The sequence below is a fragment of the Elephantulus edwardii genome, unplaced genomic scaffold, assembly GCF_000299155.1.
Source record: "Elephantulus edwardii isolate Elephantulus edwardi_28Jun2011 unplaced genomic scaffold, EleEdw1.0 scaffold00048, whole genome shotgun sequence".
Classification (NCBI taxonomy): Eukaryota; Metazoa; Chordata; class Mammalia; order Macroscelidea; family Macroscelididae; genus Elephantulus; species Elephantulus edwardii.
In genome coordinates this window covers 6,532,116-6,553,291 of record NW_006399798.1, presented here as the reverse complement: position 1 = coordinate 6,553,291, position 21,176 = coordinate 6,532,116, and the positions used below count along the sequence as shown (strand labels likewise).

The 21,176-nt window shown below is 45.8% G+C and overlaps 1 protein-coding gene across 1 annotated transcript; it reads right to left on the bottom strand.

Moving 5' to 3' along the window:
• Positions 1 to 716: 716 nt before the first annotated feature.
• On the bottom strand, positions 717 to 19,409 carry HN1 (hematological and neurological expressed 1). Its single transcript, XM_006886219.1, has 5 exons — positions 19,354 to 19,409; positions 9,628 to 9,770; positions 8,439 to 8,539; positions 5,945 to 5,963; positions 717 to 865 (listed from the first exon to the last, which is right to left on the bottom strand). The coding sequence occupies exons 1-5, from the start codon at positions 19,407 to 19,409 to the stop codon at positions 717 to 719; spliced, it is 468 nt and encodes a 155-aa protein (XP_006886281.1).
• Positions 19,410 to 21,176: the final 1,767 nt, after the last annotated feature.

Below are 21,176 nucleotides of genomic sequence, written 5' to 3'. Positions count from 1 at the left end.
CCGTGCATCGAGAAGACCCTCTGCTGTGTGAGCCACCGCCCCCGTCCGCCACAGCAGCTTCCTTCCCATTCTGATTGTGCACCTCAAGCCTTCCTCTACGAGGGCAGCAGGCTTTGCTCGTCAGCCAGTCGTGCGAAGAGCTGGCATATTTCTTAAAATTAAAGAAGAAAAGGCAGTTTCTTTGCTTTGCAGGCAGCAAGGCATGAGGCCGGGCCTCCTTACTGTCCAGTATGGCACAGTGGAACAGGAGATGCTTTCTAGGAAAGGACAGCGGGAAGTTAGGGAACACGGAGGGGGAGGGGAGGTGCCTGCGGACTGTTCACGGTCTACGCAGTCAAGGCTTGGTAAACCCAAGTAAAGCTGACAAGAAAGGGTTTAAAAAACCGCAGTACAAAAGATCCTCTAACACGTTTGGAACTAAGTTATTTGTTCTCAGAAACACAGTACTAAATGTCACCAAGCTTTCCCTCAAATCTACTGCTAGAAAAACACTCATGCCATGGCCAACAGACCCAGGAGTCAGGACAGAGAAGAAACCAGTTCCTTAAAAAGAAGTCGTCAAAACAAAACAAAAATAAAATTAAGAAGACAGCAGTACATAAAGTGCTTCTTTTTTAATGAAACAAATCCAAAAGATGTACAGTCAGGCTCAAGTTGTGCAGTTCACAAGCATGGAGAAGACAGACAGACAGAAGGACAGCATCAGACAGGCAGAGTTAACCCAGGACCAGGCTGGACTTGCCGCCCGGTGGGTTTCTCCTGGATGGCACGGGGGCCGGCGCGACTGGGCTGGGCACAGGGGCGGCAGGCACGGGCTTCTCCTCACTCTGTCCCAGGCTGGCTGGCAGGTCTGTGTCCATGTTTTCTAGGATAAGAGAAAATCAGGGACGCATGCAGCTGTTTGCTGTTAACACTCACTCCTTATCCACTCACTACAGCCCGAGGAACACACTCACAGCTTTCCAGAGGCTGGAAATCAAGTGGGAAGAGATTGCTCCTTTCTCTTGTGGAGCAGCTAATGGACTTGAACTGCCCAACTTTGGGTCAGCAGCACAACTCCCTACCCTACTAGGACACTAAGCTCTTGAGCTTAGGAGTCTAAGATTTCTTTTTTTGAAGATGCTTTGAAATACTTTTAAAGGCATAAAGGAGCACTATCACTTTGTTCCTACCACTCAGAGTTAATGTCCCTGGGGTCCAGTGCGTTCAGGGGCTCACTGACAACCCACCTCCGGTCTGGAGGCACCTCAGGCCACACCTGACCCCTTGCTCCTCATTGAGCTAGAGGCCACCACGGAGTGCAGTTCCGCTCTGGCACACACGGGGGCGCCAGCAGCTGTCAAAGCAGCAACTGGCCAAGGTTTTGGCTTATTTGTTCCCAAGACCTGATTTTCTGTGTAGCTTCTTTTCTGAATTACACAAATGAATGGAGGCCTAAATGACAGCTCTGGCTCCCTGTCCACCCCCAAAGCTATCATCACTTCGGGGCTGTGCTTGGCTTTGTATGTTCTGTTCACACACCTACATCACATGGGCTCGTGCCAGGCACCAGTGCTCAAGTCCTGTTTCTTCAAGTCCCTCAACAACTAAATGCTGAAAGTCTATGCTCCTTAACTCACGCATCCCAAGTTTTGACTTGGTCAAAACATCCATGTGAAACATGATCTTAAAATAATAAAATTTTGTAAAAATAAAATTACACTTCGATCAGAAACACAACAGAAATCTCAGGGTCCCTCATAGCTTCCTAGTCCTGAGTCAGATGTATCAACATCAAGTAGTTACTAAAGGCGGATAAACCCAGTGCTATCTGCTGATTCTGTCCTGTGTGCAACCACATGGCCCAGACACCTGTCCGCTGGGTTTTGCAGGTGTCACCTCTCAGGAAGCAGCCAGCTACATCCTTCTCCTGCAGACACACTGGGGGGCCTGCACTACTTTAACCACTGCGTCACCAGGGCCCCTTCCCAAGTCCTGTACGTCCCCCTTCATCACCTGAAAAAAGAACGTTCCAAGTAATGGGATGGTGGAGGGCAATGAGAACACAGACCATGGATTCCACCCAAACTAGCGACTTCTCTGATAAACACAACTATCAATGTGTTCCGTTTTTGCTGGTCTGTGACACAGGCTCACCCCATACAAGATCTAACTGAATTCTCCATTGTCTGTGGACCAAGTAATCAATAAATTCTTCTAAAGGACACAGATGATCTACAATGCTAGTTTTATTTCCATAAAATGTTTTCTTGATAAATCATGTTTATTCCTCTTAATCCTATGTTGTTTTATGTTATTAATAGAACAATTCTGATTTTCCAGAAACTTGGTTAACACTACTCTTCTCCCTCTAAAACAGAGACAGTTTCACTAAGTGCCTTGAGCATTATGCTATGTCTCCAACAGACCACATATTTCAGCAGCTCAGCAGGGAAACACAGCCTGGGAAGCCCTGGGCAGAGTCTCCAGGAGTCAGAAGGCGCTGCCTTGGCTCGAAGGCACTCTAGGTGATCAAACTGACAACAGCAACTGAAAACATGAGCTAGGGACTTGGGGAGAGGGGACCTCCTGGAAGGGAGGCGAGAGTTGCAGAAAACCAACGATCAGGACAGAAAATTAAGGTTTCTCATAAATATATAGACTCTCTAGCACATCAATAAGGGAAATGAACAAAAGGGTGCTTCAGTAAAAGTATCAGAGGAAGGGGAGACTGTCAGGACTTAACTGTGTCCCCCAAAGTGCGCACTGGAATCCTGTGGATGCTGCTCCATTGAGAAAAAGGCTTTGTTCTGTTCACATGGACATTATCAATATAGGGCATGTCCAAACCACCCACTTCTGAGCGATAAAAAGAGCAGATTAGCATAGCTATGAAGGACAAACAGGAAACAAAGAAGCAACAATGCAATCTTCAAGGCTAGGAAAACTCCGGAAAAGCTGAAATAAGCTCTCTCCCAGGGCGGGCAGACAGACCTCTCCTCCACTAAGCTCTGAGCGCTGGTGGCACAGAGCATAGCTGGGCTGCTGGCTGAAAGGGAAGTGATTTAAAACCGCTCACCAACTGAAGAGGGTCGCTGGTGGCTTACTGCTAAGGAGTTGCACTGCAAAACCAAAGGTGTATGGTTCAAATCCACCAGCTATCTGCAGAAGAAAGATGTGCAATTTCTTCCCATGCCTCTGAAAACCCACTGGAGGGTCTGCTATGAATTAGTTCTGACTTAACAGCACACAATAATAGCAGCCGATTCAGGAAAAAGACAGGCAGTATCACAGATTTATAGCCTTGGGGTGAGGACCTGCTGGATGGCAGTGGACTGGAGTTTTATTTGTTTAAAACTGAGATTTATAAAGTCACCCATATAGTTTTAGTGTACAGTCAAGTTGTAAACTCCAGCAGGTTTTCAAAGGCCGTTAAACACACAGAAGGAGATGGAGCAGTTGGTGGACTCGAAACCCATCCTTTGGGTTGAGAGTGCAACTCCTTACCACTAAGTCACCACAGCCCCTATTGTAGTATTGTTGTTATGTGCCATCAAATCGCTAGCAACTCTGTGGACAATATCCGTAAACCCTGCTCTTTCCTGTGCCAACTTTACTGTCTCTGACACACCTACCCTCATGCCCCCCAGTCACTCAACCAATCCATCTTATCGAGCGTCTTCCTCTCTTTCTCTGTCCCTTCACCCTCCCAAGCATGATTTCCCTCTGCAAGGACAGTCCCTCCTTACAACATGCTCAAAGTATGTCAGATGAAGCCTCAGAAGCCTTGTCTCCAAGGACCAGCCTGGTCTCCCCCTCTCCAGGACGAGCCTGTTTGTTCTCCTGGCAGTCCATGGTGTATTCAGCACTCTTCTCCAGAACCTATTATCTGGGAAACTATGTATCAACTAAAGAACTGAGACAGCCACAACCAGCCTGCCCAAGGACAGAAAAATGACTGTGCTTGAACCACCCTTTCCGGCCTCTTTCCTAAAGATCTCCCAAGGTCTTCCAGGTAGCCATTCCTGTGTACAAAGTCAGTTTCCTTACAGGTCTGAGAAGCCTGCTCATGAAAAGAAAAAGGGGGGAGGGATGTCACCATATGTACCTGGAAATCTACAGCAATCTGAGAAGGCGGTGAAGAGATGCTCAGAAGAGGACTGTTAGCTATTCGAAGTAATGACATGTTTTCCATAACTCCAGGGTGCTCACGAGAGGCTCATTGGGGGGTAAATGTTATACTTTATTATTTTACCAATAAAATGGGAGCTTTGCTGCTACAGTGGTTAAGGACTCCGTTGCTAACTTAAAGGTTGGTTGTTCAAACTCACCAGCCGCTCTGCAATAGAACCACGTGGCTCAGCACCTATGAAGACTTAGAGCAGACGTGACAACCCTCCAGGGCTACCAGGAGTTGTTCCCTCTGAGCAGGTTTGGCTTTTGTTTAATATACGATTCTTACTCACATTCTGAGGCATTAACTAAACCAATCAAAAAAGCAGGAAATGCTGAAGTTATTTGTCGAAAAATATAGCAATAAACTTTCATCTCTACCCGTTTGCCTGTGTATTATTTTGTTTGATGAATATTCACACGGCACATTAGGTTCCCATTCCCCAATTTATATATCACTTGTACAGAACACTGGTTATATTGTTCAATGTTTCCACCTTCTCATTATTTCCATCTGGGTTGTTCTCTTTTCAGTAGTTTCCCTGCCTTTCTTTTTTGCTTTTGAGTAAATGTTGACTGTTTGGTATCATGCAGCATGATTTTTTTAAAAATGTTATTAGAGAAAGGAGCTACTCGGGGTCCTCCAAGATAACGTCTTATCTCAGCACATCACACAGGGGTTTCTCCTTCGGAGCAGCTGGTGGTTTCGAACTGGTATGCTTTTGCATTGGCAGTGCGAATCCTTACCACCAAGCCACCTAAGGGGCAGCAACCCCAAGGAACTAGGAACTGCTTAGAACAATCAGGTTGCGGGCAGCTCTTGTCCAAGGACAAAGGTCAGAGACCAGCCAGGGCTGGAAGGAGGGAGGAGGAACAGAAACAGATCCCAGGAACCCAGAGGGGAAGTGAGCTGAGTGAAGTGACTTAGTGGGGACTGAAATCAAAGGCACCAAACAAAATGTGTCTGGGCAGAAAACAGATTTGCTCTGTAAATCTTCACCCAAATCACATTTCAAAATTTGATGAATTAGCTCTTTATAAATAAATTAGAAAACAGTTCATAGTCACATTTAAAACTTAATACCAGTCTTATTAAAAAAAGGGGGGGAAGAAAAGTGCAACAATGAATAACTGGAAACCCTATGTCTCTGTAAACTTTCATTAAAATTAATTTTTTAAAAAAAAGACTATCCCCTCCTCTTTCTGGAAGAGGTGATGCTGCACTGAGGTTTTCTATGTAATCGGCTCATTGCCCTCATTCTCTGGCTCACGATAAAGTACTGCTAATAAATACTTCAAAGATTAAAAAATAATTAAAGGATTATCACTCATTCCCACTATATAATTGGTAACACAGATAACTGACAATTTTACCATCTGCCCTGAGTCCTCATTTACGAGATCAACAGGTAATCCCTGTCTTGCTGAACAAGCATCTCAGTAGAAAAACAAACTCTAAATTAAAGCTGTGAGCTGAGCTTGGAATTTTGGAGTCCCTCAATGAAAAGTTCTCATTAAACCTAAATACCAACCTGATGAATGTACATCTATTTTCAAAGATTCTCATTTTGTCCTTGAATTGCCTAGGAAGGCACGGAAGTGCATTACCATCCAGCATCAGCCTCTCAGCTGGGAGATACAAAATGAGTGTTTACCTACTTCCCAGATTCACCCAGAAACTCAGCAAAAACGGGGTTCACTTCCTCTTCTTGCCCTCAAGACAAGATTCCAATCAAAACTCAGATTCAAAAGTCAGGGGCAGAGCCAGACTTCGGGTCTCGGAAGTACTCACCATGAATCACACCTTCTCCCTGGAAGAGAAAAACATTTCCTTCAGGATGAAGTCAAGTTTTAAGTCTGCAGTCCACAGAAAAAAGTCATCACAGCTGATGCCAGCGAACACCTACTTGGGATCAAACAACGATTTCCATTTCTAAAATACATATTTTGTTGTTGCTGTTGAGGACACAGCAACAACATGCACCATTTCAGGTTTTCACTTGTGCATTTCCCCTCACTGAGGGCTCTCACCCCCTCTTCTGAGCTACTGTTCCCTCACAACCTCAGCCCCTGGCTAGTCTCTCCCCTGGTTAATCACTGTTCCTATCTTATCTCCAGGTGATATGGTCAGTTTGATCCCATATAGATGTGAAAAAAGGCATAATGCTTAAGGCATTCCTTATAAGAAATCCTAGTATATGACTCAGCACCCCTGCTGCGTCCCAGGAGCACTTTGGTTCCACTTCCTCCAAGACAGACTTGTTTTGTTAGTGCGTGGAATATTCAGTACTCTTCCCCAACAACCATTCAAAGCCACTGTTGTCTTCTGTCAGCCTTACTCATTGTCCAGGTTCCAGATGCTTAAGAAGCAACTGGGAATACAATGGCTTGAACCAAGCAACACTATTAGTCTGAAATTACATCCTTACTCTTTAGCAGTTTAGAGAGATCCTTGACAGCAGACGGAACACATCTTCTGATTTCCTGACTGCTGTTACCATGGGTATGCTACACCCATTTTACTTGGGATTGTGGACTCATGCTGTTGTCTCTGGATACCGTAGCAAGGACTGTTCTATTCTTGATGCTGAGATGTAATCTATCCTGAAGATATTTTAAGTCCTCTTCACTTTCAGCAAACAAGGTTTTGTCAGCTGCGTTACTTGGGTTGTTGATGAGTCTTCCTCCATTCCTGATGTCACATACTTCTTCATAGAGTTCTCAAATGATCTGCTCAGCATACAGACTGAACAGGCTGCAATCCTGACACAAACTTTTCCTGATTGTAAATCGTGCAGTGTTCTCTCGTTCTGTTGGGATAACTGCTTCTGGGATTCTGATTCTTCTGTTATCAGTAATTTATGATCTACACAGTCATATTCATTCTGTTTGCAGCCAGAATCCAACTTGGCTAACTGACTGGAAGAGATTTATATTTGTTCCCATTCCGAAGAAGGGTGACCCAACAGAGTGCGGAAACTATAGAACGGTATCATGGATTTCACACGCAAGCAAGATTCTACTGAAGATTATCCAAAAACAACTGGAACAGCACATCAGCAGAGAACTGCCAGAAGTCCAGGCTGGGTTTAGAAGGGGTCGTGGTACTAGGGATATTGTAGCTGATGTTAGATGGATCTTAGCTGAAAGCAGGGAATACCAGAAGAATGTCTGTGTTTCATTGATTATGCAAAGGCGTTTGACTGTGTGGATCATGACAAGCTGTGGCGGACTCTGAGAAGAATGGGAATCCCAGAACATTTAATTGTGCTAATACGAAACCTATACTTGGGCCAGGAGGCAGTAGTCAGAACAGAGCACGGTAACACTGCATGGTTCAAAATTGGGAAGGGCGTACACCAGGGATGCATCCTATCTCCATACCTTTTCAACCTATATGCAGAACAGATTATCCGGGAGGCTGGGCTCTATGAGGAGAAATGTGGGGTCAAGATTGGTGGACGATTTATCAACAATCTGCGTTATGCGGATGACACAACCCTGCTTGCTGAAACTGAAGAGGACCTGAAGCGCCTGCTGCAGAGTGTCAAGGACTGCAGCCTATAATATGGATTGAGGCTCAATGTCAAGAAGACAAAGATTCTCACCACTGGACCAACTGGCAGCATCAGGATGGATGGTGAAGAGATTGAGATTGTACACAGCTTTAGTTTGCTTGGCTCCATAGTCAACAGTCTTGGCACCAGCAGCCAGGAAATTAAAAGGCGCATTGCCATGGGAAAGTCTGCTGTTAGGGACCTCTCCAAAGTACTGAAGAGCAATGGTGTCTCTCTGGAGACTAAGGTGCGTCTGATACAGGCTATGGTCTTCGCAATCACTTGTTATGCATCAGAGAGTTGGACAATGGCCAGGGAGGACAGAAGGAGAATTGATGCCTTTGAGCTATGGTGCTGGAGAAGAGTATTGAGAATACCATGGACTGCTAGGAAAACAAACAGATTTGTCCTGGAGAGGGTTAAACCGGGTGGCTCCTTGGAGGCAAAGATTCTGAGGCTCTGTCTAACATACTTTGGACATGTTGTGAGGAGGGACCGGTTCCTGGAGAGGGACATCATGCTTGGGAGGGTGGAGGGACGGCGCAGGAGAGGAAGGCCCTCTATGAGGTGGATTGATTCAGTGACTGGGATAATTGGGATGGGAGTGTCAGAAGACAGTGCGATTGGCACAGGACAGAGCGGAGTTTAGGGCTGTTGTACATAGGGTCGCTATGAGTCGCAAGCGACTCTACGGCACATAACAACAACACCATGTTATAGCACACTAACCTTCAGATCGAAGAAGTCTCCAGTGTTTGCTTCAGAAGAGTTTCTTGTCTGGGTCAAAGATGACTCAGTATCTTCCCTGCCACCACTGCTAGACTTGGCACCTGAAAATTAAAATGCACTTCATAAGAAATACAAAGACAGACTGAGAGTAAAATATCTCGGTAACTGGTAGACTCATATTACAAAGCAAGAAAAGTAAAATTTTGGCTTAAAAATTATACACATACATGTACACACATCAGGAAACCCTGAAGATTTATGCACCGGACTGCTAACTGAAAGGTCAGTATTTCTAATCCATCATGTGCTCCATAGTAGAACAGTATGTGGTATGCTTTCATAAAGATTTATAGTGCTGGGGGGGGAGATTTCTAGCATTGGAAAACTTTGTTTCCTAAGTTTTACTGTCCTCTAGGGCCATGATGAGTGAAAATTCACTGGACAGCAGTGGGTGTACAATATAAAAACTAGACAGGGTGATAGTGGACTCAATTTAATAGTGATTAACTTTATGAAACACAATGAATGGGAAGGATTAAATGAAACACAATGTGAGAGAAGGCTAGTGTGAAATACAATGTCTACAAATTGTCTGCAAATCATTATTAATGAGGGTCCTGCCCACTAGATTGAACAGTTCTGCCCAGAGAATATAAAAACTTTTTAAAATCAACAACACACTGAATGGCGAGTCATGGCGACCGTGTGTTGCACACAGTAGGCCTGCACACAGGGTTTTCTTGGCTGCGATGCTGTAGCAGATCACCAGGCCTTTCTTCTGCAGTGATGATGGGAGTCAGCCTCTCTACACGCGTGGTGGTGGTGACGTTAGATGCTGTCAGAACAGCTCCAACTTACAGTGAACCCAGGGACAACGGAACAAACCCCGCCCAATTCTGGAACACCCTCACAATCCCTCTGTGGTGTGGTTAGAGCCGCTGTGTTAGGGTACTAGCGAGCACTGAGCATTTGACCATGCATTGAGCTACTGGAAATTGTCTACCACAACCGACTAAATCTGACTTGCACCTTCCTTCTGATCCCTCATATACACTCATGTTGGCCATGTCGGTCTTCTGATGATAAATTTTAACTGGTGCTTATTCAGGTGTGCTTAAGCTAGTCCACCACCAGCTCAGGTGTTTAAGGCAGATCCACCTCACTGGACAGTGATTACAGGAAGCTATACCTGTGGACTTGGCCCACGAAGAGGGGTTTTCTTCAGATGTCCCAAAGATGTTTGAGGCCATCTTGTTCCTTCTCACAGGTTGTTCTGCTGGTTCATCGAAACCTAAAGAGAAATTAGATCCACCACCGGGAGGCCGCAAAACCCTAGAAACAACAGCAAAACATCCAGCTCAGGTGACCTCACAGAATCATTTCTGGACGTGAGTTTTCAAACCCATTTCATTTCCTTCATCCTTTCACGTTCCACCGGCCCCTCACACCACCTAAAGTTACTACTGGGACAAGGCACTGATTCTTTCACAGTATCAATTCAATGCTGAGCATTATACAGCAAAAGTTCCTTTACAGTGGTGCTGGTAAGGTGGTCACACGAGCACTGCAAACAGCCTGACAGTCACCACAATCAAAAGCCAGGTTGGTGTCTTCTTTGAAGGAACCGACCATACACCTTTTGGTGTAGACCCTTTCCTACTGGGCTGGACATGGCCGAATGTATTTACTGAGAAATCTGGAAGCCTGTCTTGTTATTCATTCATTTGAAAAGCATGTCTATTTTTATTTTCAACTAAATCAAATAAGGAGCTCTGGCAGCTTAATGGTAAGGAACTGCGCTACCAACCAATGCAAAGGTGCACAGTTCGAATGTACCAGTTTCTCTGGGGCAAAAAGAGAGGCAATCTTCTCCCATGGGATTTACTGCCTCTGAAAACCAGCTTGGGGGTCAGCTATGGGTCAGTTCCAGCAAGACACAACAAATCAAAATGAGCAGAACGCAGGTAGAAGCTGACCTGATTAATTTAGAAGCCCACGGAGATTGATACGTCTCTTCTCCGTCTACATTACCGAAAGCCCTGTTTATACACTCCTACCACACTCCTCATTGGAGCACATTAGAACAAGGGGTCCACATGACAAACCCAGGTCCGACAGCAAGTACTAGACTCCTGGTCCTCTGACCCCATCAGCAGTTGGTTATTCAATACAGGTCTGTCCTCCTGCAAGCTCTTCAGTGTCACTGCTCAAAACATAGAAAAAAGGGAGCTCTGGTGGCCTAGTGGCAAGACGCTGCACTGCAACCCCAGAGATATGCGGTTCAAATCGACCAGATGCTCTGCTGGAGAAGGAGGGAGCAATCTCCTCCTGTACCAGTCAGATCTGATTTGACCGTACACGTAAAAATATTTAAAAAAAAACAACAAAAACACAGAAAAATCGAGACTATTTTGTAGGAAGACCTTCCAACTAGTGATTCCAGTTATTTTATTGGGAGTTGTCTAGTTTTTCATTTCTTCTTAAATCTGTTTGAATGAAACACACTTTTATAAAAATGTCTATTTCATCCAAATTCCCAAACAAAGTTGTTTATATGTAAACTCTTCCAGTTGACATTCAAGCTGGATTCAGAAGAGGCCACAGAATGAGGGATATTACTGCGGAGTCAGAGGATCTCGGCTGAAATCAGAGAATGCCAGTAAGATGTTTACCTGTATTTTATTGACTATGTAAAGGCACTGGGCTGTGCAGATCTCAACAGATTATGGATTATGGAGCAGAATGGGAATCCCAGAACACTTAGTTGTTTGTTCTCACACACAGCTCGAACCTAGAGCAAGAAGGTAGAGTCCAAACAGAGCATTCTTTAAAAACCAGGAAATGCGATGTCAGGGTTGTATCCTCTCTCCATACCTATTCAACGTGTATGCTGAGCAAATCATTCAAGACTATATGACGAACATGACATCAGGACGGAGGAAGACTCATCTAAAACCCAGGTTACACAGAAAACACAACCTTGCTGACTGAAAGTTAAGAACTTGAAACATTCGCTGCAGAACAAAGCCTTCAATATAGATTACATCTTAATATCAAGAAAACAAAAATCCTCTCCACTGGACCAAGAGGCAACCATTATAGAGAAAAGACTGAAATTGTCAAGGATTTCTTTTTACTTGGATTCACAAACAACACTCATGGTAACAGGAGCCAAGAAATCAAAAGAGGTGTTACATTAGGAAAAATCTGCTGTCGCGGACCTCTCCAAAGTGCTAAAGAGCAATGATGTCATTTTAAAGACTAAGGTGTGCTTGATCCAAGCCATAAGCTATTTAATTACTTCCTCTGCCTCTGAAAGTTAGGCAAGGAATAATAAAGATGACGGAAGCAGCAGCAATGCTTTTGGACTGTGGTGCTGGGGAAGAACACTGAATGTCCCATGGTTTTAAAAGAACAAGAGGAAGTGCAGGCAGAGTGGTGCCTTAGAGGCAAGGACAGTAAAACTTTGCCTCATAGTGCTGTCATGTTGTTAGGAGGGGCCAGTCTTTGCAAAGTGACCTCATTCTGGGAAAGGTGCGGGGTCAGAGAAAGAGGAAGACTCCCAGCCAGACAGATGGATGGACACAGTGACTTTAACAATGGGCTTGAAGACATCAGAGATGGGCAGGATGGCATGGGGGAAGGAATGGTTTACATCTGTTCACACCTTGGTTCCTATGCGTCAGAAAGTTGGACAATCAATGAGGACAGAAGAATCGATGCCTTTGAGCTGTGGTGTTGGAGACTGTCAAGAGACCAAGCAAGTCTATCTTGGAGGAAGGGCATCCAGGGCTGCTGAGCTGTAACTGACTCAATGGCACCTAACAGTAACAACCGATGTAAACTCCGCTCTTAGGAGAGAAGGGCTCAGAAGTAAAGATTATGGTGTAAGTTTCCTTCCAAGGACCCTCTTTTTTGAGACCAGCATTTTAATTATGTGCCGTTCTAAATATTTTCTCTTTTCCTTACACTATGGCCCAACATGCAGACAATTTTATAAATGTTCTATGTGTGCTTTAAGAAGATGTGAATCCCCCATATCTTATATGGCTCCACTAGCCCATGTGTGTTAGCCAAACTTCTCTAATCTTCTCATTTCTTCCCGCCTTGTCACTGAGAGAATCTGTTAACGCCACTACAATGATCAGGCAGCTTGTCAGTTTCTCATCATCCAGGCCTCTCTCAAACGGGCCTGCTGTGGGGTCTTTCAGATCAGCAGGGGAAACTGATGGGTCAACTGGTAACCACTGTGTGATCAAGGGAAGAGGTAAATATATACCCATCTCACTTTATTTACCACAATAAGTTTCAAGGATAATATTTCTACTTAAAAACTAACACAAAAGCACTGGAAGGAATGAATATAAACACTGTCCTAATCAAGAAGAAAAGAGATACAGAAAAGGCAGACCACACCATGAAAAGATGGATTCAACTTAGCAGAAATAGAAGGAGCATTTGATGAAGAATAATGTCATTAGTATATAAAAAGCTCCCCAAAAGAAGAAAAACAAGAAATACAAAAGAGAAAATGAGATTCTAGCCGTAGCCAGAACTGATGAGGCAGTTTGGAATGACTGTCGGGAAAGAAGGCCACGTTGAGTGATGACAGCGCTGGAGATTTCAAGAAGCTGACCGCAGCCCACACAGCACCTGTTGGACACAACTGTCCTTAAAGAAACGGTACCATCTTCAAGGACCACATGTGTTTGGTGACTGTGAAACCCACAATGGGATGAAATGAACCATAGCTTTATTACTTTCTTCTCTTACTCTTCCCTTTTCTCCACAACTATCCTCACTGGCAGGGATACTTGTTTTTAAAAAGATTAATAAAAGCCTACATGCTGAAAAAAAAAGGAACAAAAAGTACCAGCTATCATGTACTAAAAAATACAGATGGTCTATAAAAATGAAAAACTCAACTGAACAAATAAATGCAATTTAAAACAAAGGGCTATATATTTTTTCTTCTTCCAAAATAGATTAAAAAAAAAAAAAAAGCTCTGAAACCTACAGCGTCCCTTTTCAACAGGAAGTAGCTAAGAGAATACACCGTCCCCTTTTCCTTATGAATCGGGGAAGTCTCTCTCAGGGAGGAGTGATAGGGAATGGCAAAGGACACACTGACAAAGGAGATTAATCAGAACTGACTTTGACAAGTACTATGGCAATTAGACAATTAACACAAACTTTCAAGGAATATTCAACCTGAATCCTTCTGGTCAGATGGAGATTTTTAAAAGTATTTCTTTGAGTTTATTATGTTTAATTTATTTGTTTGTTTGTGTATAAAGGATACTCATCTAGATGATAACATAATTATGATAAAAACAAAAGGGGGGAAATATGGGAAGCCAATACTAAATATTTGTAATAAACTGAATGTTATTTAAATTTAAAAAAGTTTATAAAAAAAAAAAGCTAGGAATTCCCACGATTAGGAAAAGTGTGAGAGTATAAATTTACACCCATTTTCTGGGGGACATTTTGATAGTACACATTAAATGTTTAAGTCTGTATTTTAATAATTAGATAGATGTTCTTTTTTCAAATTTTTTTTAATTTTATTATGTGTGTGTGTGTGTGTGTGTGTGTGTGTGTTCAAATCAGATCTGACTGGTACAGGAGGAGATTGTCCCTCCTTTCGCAGCAGAGCATCTGGTGGATTCGAGCCGTGCGCCTCTGGGATTGCAGTGCAGCTTCTTGCCACTAGGCCACCAGAGCTCCCCTGAAAATTCTGATTACAAAATAATTTCTTACCACCACGTCAGCGCAAGCGTAAGCACGATCACACTCCTACTGCCCACGCTGGGGAGCCGGTCCTCCCCGCGCTCTGCAGACCTCCTCTAGCAAGTCTTCCAGGTTCTGGCTCTCCTCGGCCAGTATAAGGATACTCTGATAAAGACGTTCATCTCTGAAAAACTGGAAAGGCCCTAAGCATCTATTAATTGGGGATTGTTTGTTCAAAGTATGTTCATAAAATAGAAGGTTATACACAGTAAAGGTTGAGTCCTCCTCAAGTAGCCAAATAAAGGAGGGTCTGAGATTTCCTTTTAATAATGGATATTGCCCAAGACACACTGAACCCAACAGAAAGGCTGAAAAGTGAAGAGGCAGGCCAAGCACCTCTGTAGTTCTGTAAACTTATGTGCACTTAGCTGTGTGAGCCTGAGGAATCACTTCATTTTCCAGAGCTTCAGCCTTCTATAAAACAGGGTGTGTTGTTAGGTGCCATCCCCACAACTGAGTGAGCTGACCCTCACCCTCCAGGGGGTTTTCAGAGGCTCTAAATCACCCATCTTTCTCTCAAAGAGGGGCTAGTGGGCCCAACCACCAGATAGGTGTGGTCTTTGGGTAAATAACTAGGTCACCAGAGTTTCCAGCTCACCGTGGTCACTACTTTAGTACAAAGATGAAATCAGAACAGTACCTGGGGTGTGGCTACCAGACATGTGTTTGTTTCTCACAATGCTGCCAGTGGCTCCCTTTCACAGATGGGATTCAGGAATTTCATAAATACTTCCTATTTTTTAATAGTGTAATTAATCTGAAAATATTCTAAATACTGCTTCTAGATTAACAATTTTTTTTCTTCTTGACAATTTCTATTTCCCTCAATCTACTGCCGTCATAGCAAAGTTTCTGAAATGAAATCTTATGGAAGGAGACTGCCCATCTTTCTCCCGAAAAGCGGCTGGTGGATTTGAACCACTAACCTTTTGGTTAGCAGCTGGATACAGTACACACTATGTCACCAGTACTTTTTTCCTCCCCCCTTACTGTCTATATATGTGAGCCTTCATCTATGGGTGTCTGGGTCCACTCTGGAGCTCCAGACACAAATTCCAGCTGCCTGTGTGAAGGGTGCCAGGTCAGCCTCCCTCTCTAAGGGACCAGACACTTCCCACTGCCCTTTCCTGTATCAAGTGACCCTTCTGGTCCTACCTCTCTCTCTGCAGCAGATGCAAAACAAGTTAAACATAAACACCAAAAGAAATATAACAACGCCTCCCGTAGATCTGGCCAACTCCTAGACTTTTAGCTCTTTCCATCTTTTTAACCAATCTGGTCAGGCCCCTTTCAGTGACGTGACCAGGTCTTATCTCTACCTCTGGGTCTTGACTCCTCTATGTCCTCTTTAGAGCACTCATCAGGCTTTTCCAGAGACTCCAGCCCACCCTTACATTAAAAGCCTTTCCTTTCTAATTCTACCTGCTCCTCAAGGATCGACCAGATTCACAGGGGCTCTAACGGTGAAGCAGTAGGTCCTCCGGCTTTTGCACTGCTGATCAGAAAGGTACACCCTCCCCTCTGGCAGCAGGAATCTACCAGCAACTCCAAGGGACAAGACAGACAATCTCCTCCCCTGCCATGTACAGCCTCAGAAACTGCGCAGGGTTGGCTAGTGTCCGTTTCAACGGGACAGCAGCAACCAACAACCACTGGAATTCCAAAGAGGCTATAAATATCTTTCTCCCAAGTCCCTGCCCCCCATGCCAACTGCCTGAGGCTCTGCCTTTAGATTAGCTATGGACTGTCCCACCAGAGCTCATGGGGAGAGTGTAAACACCTACCTACTGTTAGGTGTGTTAGATGGTCTCTGGCACTGTTTACCTGTCACGGAGCAAAGGCCGCCCTGCATCTATACATACCCATGAAAAGCATGAGTGAGGCTGTGTTCCCGTAAAAGTTTATGGACACGGACAATTGTCAAGAAACAGTCTTATTTTTTCAACCATTTATAAATGCAAAAACCATGTGTAGCTCATAAGTTGTGTCATTATGTACTGTCAAATCAGAATTGGCTCACACCAGACACGCCAAGCACATCTTCAGGGACGGTTAATTACACAGGAGGAGACTACCCGTCTTTCTCACATGGAGCAGTTTGTGGATTCGAACCACCAATCGACCCTCCAAAAACAAGCACAAGCCAGCTTTGACCCAGGACGGTGGGTGGTTAAACCCTATTGTTCAGTTCCAGAGCCTTCTCTTTAGGAGGGAAGTCAGGCATTGAGAAGCCCCAAGGACAATGTAAAGCATTAAACTAACAGAGGTGGGGACCACGCCCCAAATTCTTGGCACAAGTGTCCAAAGTGCCACTGTGATATGCAGGACCCACCCATACAATGCCATTCCCCCCTGAACTACAATCCTATACAGGCGGGTTTTTAATTCTATTCTCTTGTTTTCTACCCTCTTCTGTAGCCCTTTTGGTCCTTCCTCTGGATCTAGTATTTATGTCTGCATAAATGAAGTAAAATTCAATTTTTAATTTATAGTAAATAAAATTTCTCATCTCCCTTAAAAGAAAAGATTCTGTTACATTCCTTGATAAGGTGTAAAACACTTAAGAGCCCTCCACTGTTTTATTAAGATTCGATCTTGAAATATCCACTTGGACTAAATTTACTGCATGAAAGTAAATGGGTTTAGACATGTTTTATAAAGATGACAATTTTAAGTTTGCTTAGATCACAACTGAAGGTTTAATACTAAATTCTTAACAACTGAGATGCTTTGCTTTTTGGATATTTAAAAATAAAAATAATTTGTTCTCTTAAATCAGCAAAGATACTTGAAATATTATAGTCAAATTTACCTTGCTTTATTCCCTAAAGATTAGAATGATTTTCTTTATTATCCACTATGAAGACTGACTTTTTTGGCCAGTTGAAATTTTGAGACCCCTAAATGGACAGCAATAGATTTTTAGCCTTAAAAAAAAAAAATCAAGAAAAGACAGTACAAGTACCCAAATACTAGCTTACATGAAAGTCAAAGCTCTGACCAGGGCAACTTTTCCGTTTCTCTTGCAACAGCAGGTAATACCCACACAATGACGTCAGTGTTGAAGAGACCATTTGTAATAGCGAGACATCCCAAACAAAGGATCTGGATCATAAGACAGAAATTACTCCAACCTTCTTTTGAAAGAGCCCACTATTCTCTCTGAACACTAAATCGAGTAACTAAATCAAAATTATATATTGAAGACACAAAGATGTGTACTGTGGGTAGTAATTTTTGAAAAGATTTATCAGCCTTCCTTCTTTAAATCTCAGAGTTCCCTAATGATTTCTGCAACTCACTCCCTTCCCAGCCCAAATTTATAGCATGCACACAGAACCAGGAGAATGTTCCGGGAGGAAAGAAGTTTTGGAGAATCCAGTGAGATTACGGAGGAAAAGGTGGAAGGGAAGTACCAGGACAATGCTACAGAGATGGCAGATAGGGTGCAAATCGACAAAGGGCAGGTGGTCAGAACATTCATTCTGCACAAAGATTGCTGGCCTCACATCTCAGATGCACATAGCAAGAAATGAATGGGTGGGTGCATCTGACCTGGTTACTTAAATTTTTGATATAGGGCTAACCTGAACTCAATGCCAAAGGGGAAAATCCCAGACTGCATGTCACCATTCCAACTGGAGTCTGACCAGCAGAAAGTTGACCTCATAGCACAGACTGAAACACAAGGCTCAATATATTCCAGGATCCTCTGCAGAAGGAAGACAACAGCAGAGGCAGGGACCAGTACAGAGGTCTCTCCTGCAGTTCCCCATCCTCCCAGGAACCAATGAAAAGAAATAGGATCCATCTGGTTCTACACAGTAGAAAGGAAAGAAAGGAGCTGAAGAGGAATGCCATCTCCAGGGCTTTCTCTTCAGCTTCATTTGTTGGGGCTTTTGTGTCTGTCCCCCAAGTTCTCCAACCCATGAGATACTGCTATTTTCAGTCGGTCTTCGCCCCACAAAATGGCTCCCTTTGTGCCACTACCCCAGGACCCCCCAAGGCCACCCAAGAAGCCTGCAGGTCGGGATCAGTGGTCAATGCGTGTCGGGGAAAGTGGCCTCCAAGCTCCCCTGAAGCCCAGAGCAGGAGCCCAGAGCTGCCTGGACCCCACTCGAAAGAGCAGCGTGCAATTAACCCGAACAATGTGGACACCTGCCACTCGATGCAGACCCTTTCCACAACTTAGACAGGGGCTGGGCTAAGGGTCCCGGTCCCCCCCTCCCCAAAACGCGGGGGGCATCGGCGACTAGAAGGGCCCGGGGCTTCCAGGTGGAGACGCGGAAGAGACAATGGATGTCTGCGCGGGCCCCGCCCAAGAGCTGGAAGCCTCAGCGGCGAGAGGACCCCGGCTCGTTAGCAAACGTCAAGGGAGAAAGTGCAAGGCGTGCAGGGACCCCCAGGGAGGGTCCGAGCGCGGAAGCCCCCCGGCCAGGCTGGCCCCCTCCCGCCCCAAGGTGGGCGCGTGCAGCGGAGGACAAGGGATCGTTCCTTTGTTAGCCGAGCCGAGGCACTTGGAAGCCGGCCGGACGGCGGGGTCCAGAGCCCGCAGAGGTCTCGAGGATCAGCCCCGCCCGATGCCAAACGCCACCTGCCCGGCAGACCGGGACCCCGGACCGGGGGCGGGGTGCGGGGGAAGCCCGCCGTCCCTTATCGATCCGGGAGGGATGCGATCGCCGTGCGCCGGGGGCGCGTTGTCAGCCGCATGCCCGGGCCGGAGGCAGGCGCGCGTGGCCCGGGGGTGGGACAATGGGGCCCGATCCAAGGACCCCCGCCCCCAAGGAGCCCGGGCACCGGGGGTGGGGATGACACGACCACCGCCCCGGCCGGGCCAGCCTGGGGGTGGGCGAGCCGCCCGCGCGCTCCGACCGCCCGCAGCCCCCCAGCAGCAATGAATGGAAGGAACGGGGGGCCGGGGCGGGGCCGGCGCGCAGGGCTTTCCAGGCGACACAAAGGCGGCGCTGGCAGCCCCGTCCCCGCCGCCCACCCGGCGAGAGCGTGGTGCGCCTTCAACGTCACGGCCAACGACCGGCCGCCTGGACCCCGCGCGGCCCCGCTGGGCAGCCGCCCTCCCGGCCCCGCAGCCCCGCGCGGCTCGGGCGTGGCCGCGTCCCCTCACCGGGAGCTGTTCCTGCTGTTGGGGTCCACACCCTTGAAGGTGGTGGTGGTCGTCATGGCGCCTAGGAACGAAGCAAGTCGGAGTGAGGAGACGGTGCTGACAGGGCCGGAGCCGATGGACACGGAGGAACTCCAGTGTCCAAAGACGGCGACCGCTAGAAAAGCCTCCGCCACCGCGGGCCGCCCGGCCACTGCTTTTATAGACTCCTCAGTCCCCGCCCCCGTCCCACCACCATTGGTCGATTCAAATAGCTCTCTGGGCTCCTATTGGTCCACTTACGTGTCAAGCACGATGTAGCGTCACGAGAGGCTCCAGCTCAGCGTAAGCCCAGCCCCCTTCCTGGACACGGAAGGTCTGGGAAGTTCTCCCTTCCCCCCACCTGCAAGTCTCGGTGATGATTGGACCGAGGGTGAACCTGCCCCGCGCGCTGGGCGAGTTGTGCTTGCTGCCACTTAAAAAAAAGTAATAAAGTTACCTGCTAGAAGCAAACGCTCGCTCTGCAAGAGCTGAAACCTGCAAACGAGAGCAGTCTTGTCGTTATTACCCTCCACTCCCTTGCTTTCCTCCTAGTGGAGTACGGGTATCCCCGTTCAGGAATGAAAATCCCCTGCTACTAGTTGACATTTATTTATTGACTATCTACCATGTGTCCTATTTGGAAACCCGACAGTCCCAAAGCAGCAACACTGAGTCAGCTACAGAAAGCACATCAAGATAATCCTGATCCTTTTTTAAGGCGACTGGAAATTCTTTACATTACCATTTAGCTGTAATGGGTGGTGCGTGCACCAGACCCAAATTACTATCGTTCCAAATTGGAGGCCTGTTTGTTCTCAGGCTGATGAATGCTGGGAGCCAGAGAACTTGCTCGAAGACAGCCCGGGCCTCTGCAGCTGTTTATAACCCTTAACTCCTGCCTCTTGCTACCCCACCTGTCTGGGTAAGTCTATCCTTGCAACAAATGCAGACGCATGTGGAGGACTCAAGAGTGACAAGTTGGTTTGTTTTTTTTGTTGTTGTTGTTGTTTTTTTTAAAGTGACTGTTTAGGAGATCATAATAGAAACGTCTTGGCCAAACCAGACAGACAGGAGGCTGTGGACAGTAACCCCTTCAAGTTAGATTTCCTCCAGGCCGACCTCTTTCTTAGTTTCAGTCTTCCATAAAAATAGGAAGCGACATTCCTCTCTATGGGACCACCTCCATCCAGAAGGAAAGTGAAAAGTTTGTATTCTCAGTCTTCTTACTCATCACCACCCCTGGGCGTCATGAAGTCAGTAGTAAATTCTCTTCTAAAAGGCAAAGGTCCCATATATGTGTACCTGCCACACTCAGGAGTGCTAAGAAGTTGAGCTGACAACCAGACAGCAGGCAGTTGGCTCCAACAGCGGCTGCTCAGGAGAAAGATCTTTTCTCATGGGATTTACAGCCTCTGAAAATCCACTGGCAGGTCAGCTATGGGTAGGTTTCCATTAGACTTCAATGAGTTGAGCTGAGCACGACACGAAGCAAACCGCTCTTTTTGGGTTCGAATCCTCCCGATCCTTAAAGTTGAACCAAACTGCAAAAATTTCCCGAACTCTTCTGACCTCCCTCTAGAGTCCAGCGACAGTAATTATGGAAGAGGAGGCAGAGGAGGATGATGGTTTCTGGGTCAGGCTCCCGCGGGAGAGATCTGTGTGTGAAGCTCAACTCTCTTTTTTCTGATCATCCATTTAATTTGTAAAATCAGGGTAAAACAGCACCTGGACACCAGAGGATTGTGAGTAGTGAATGAAGTGGTAGATACAAGGTGTGTGGCACAGGGTTTAATATACAGTCATCA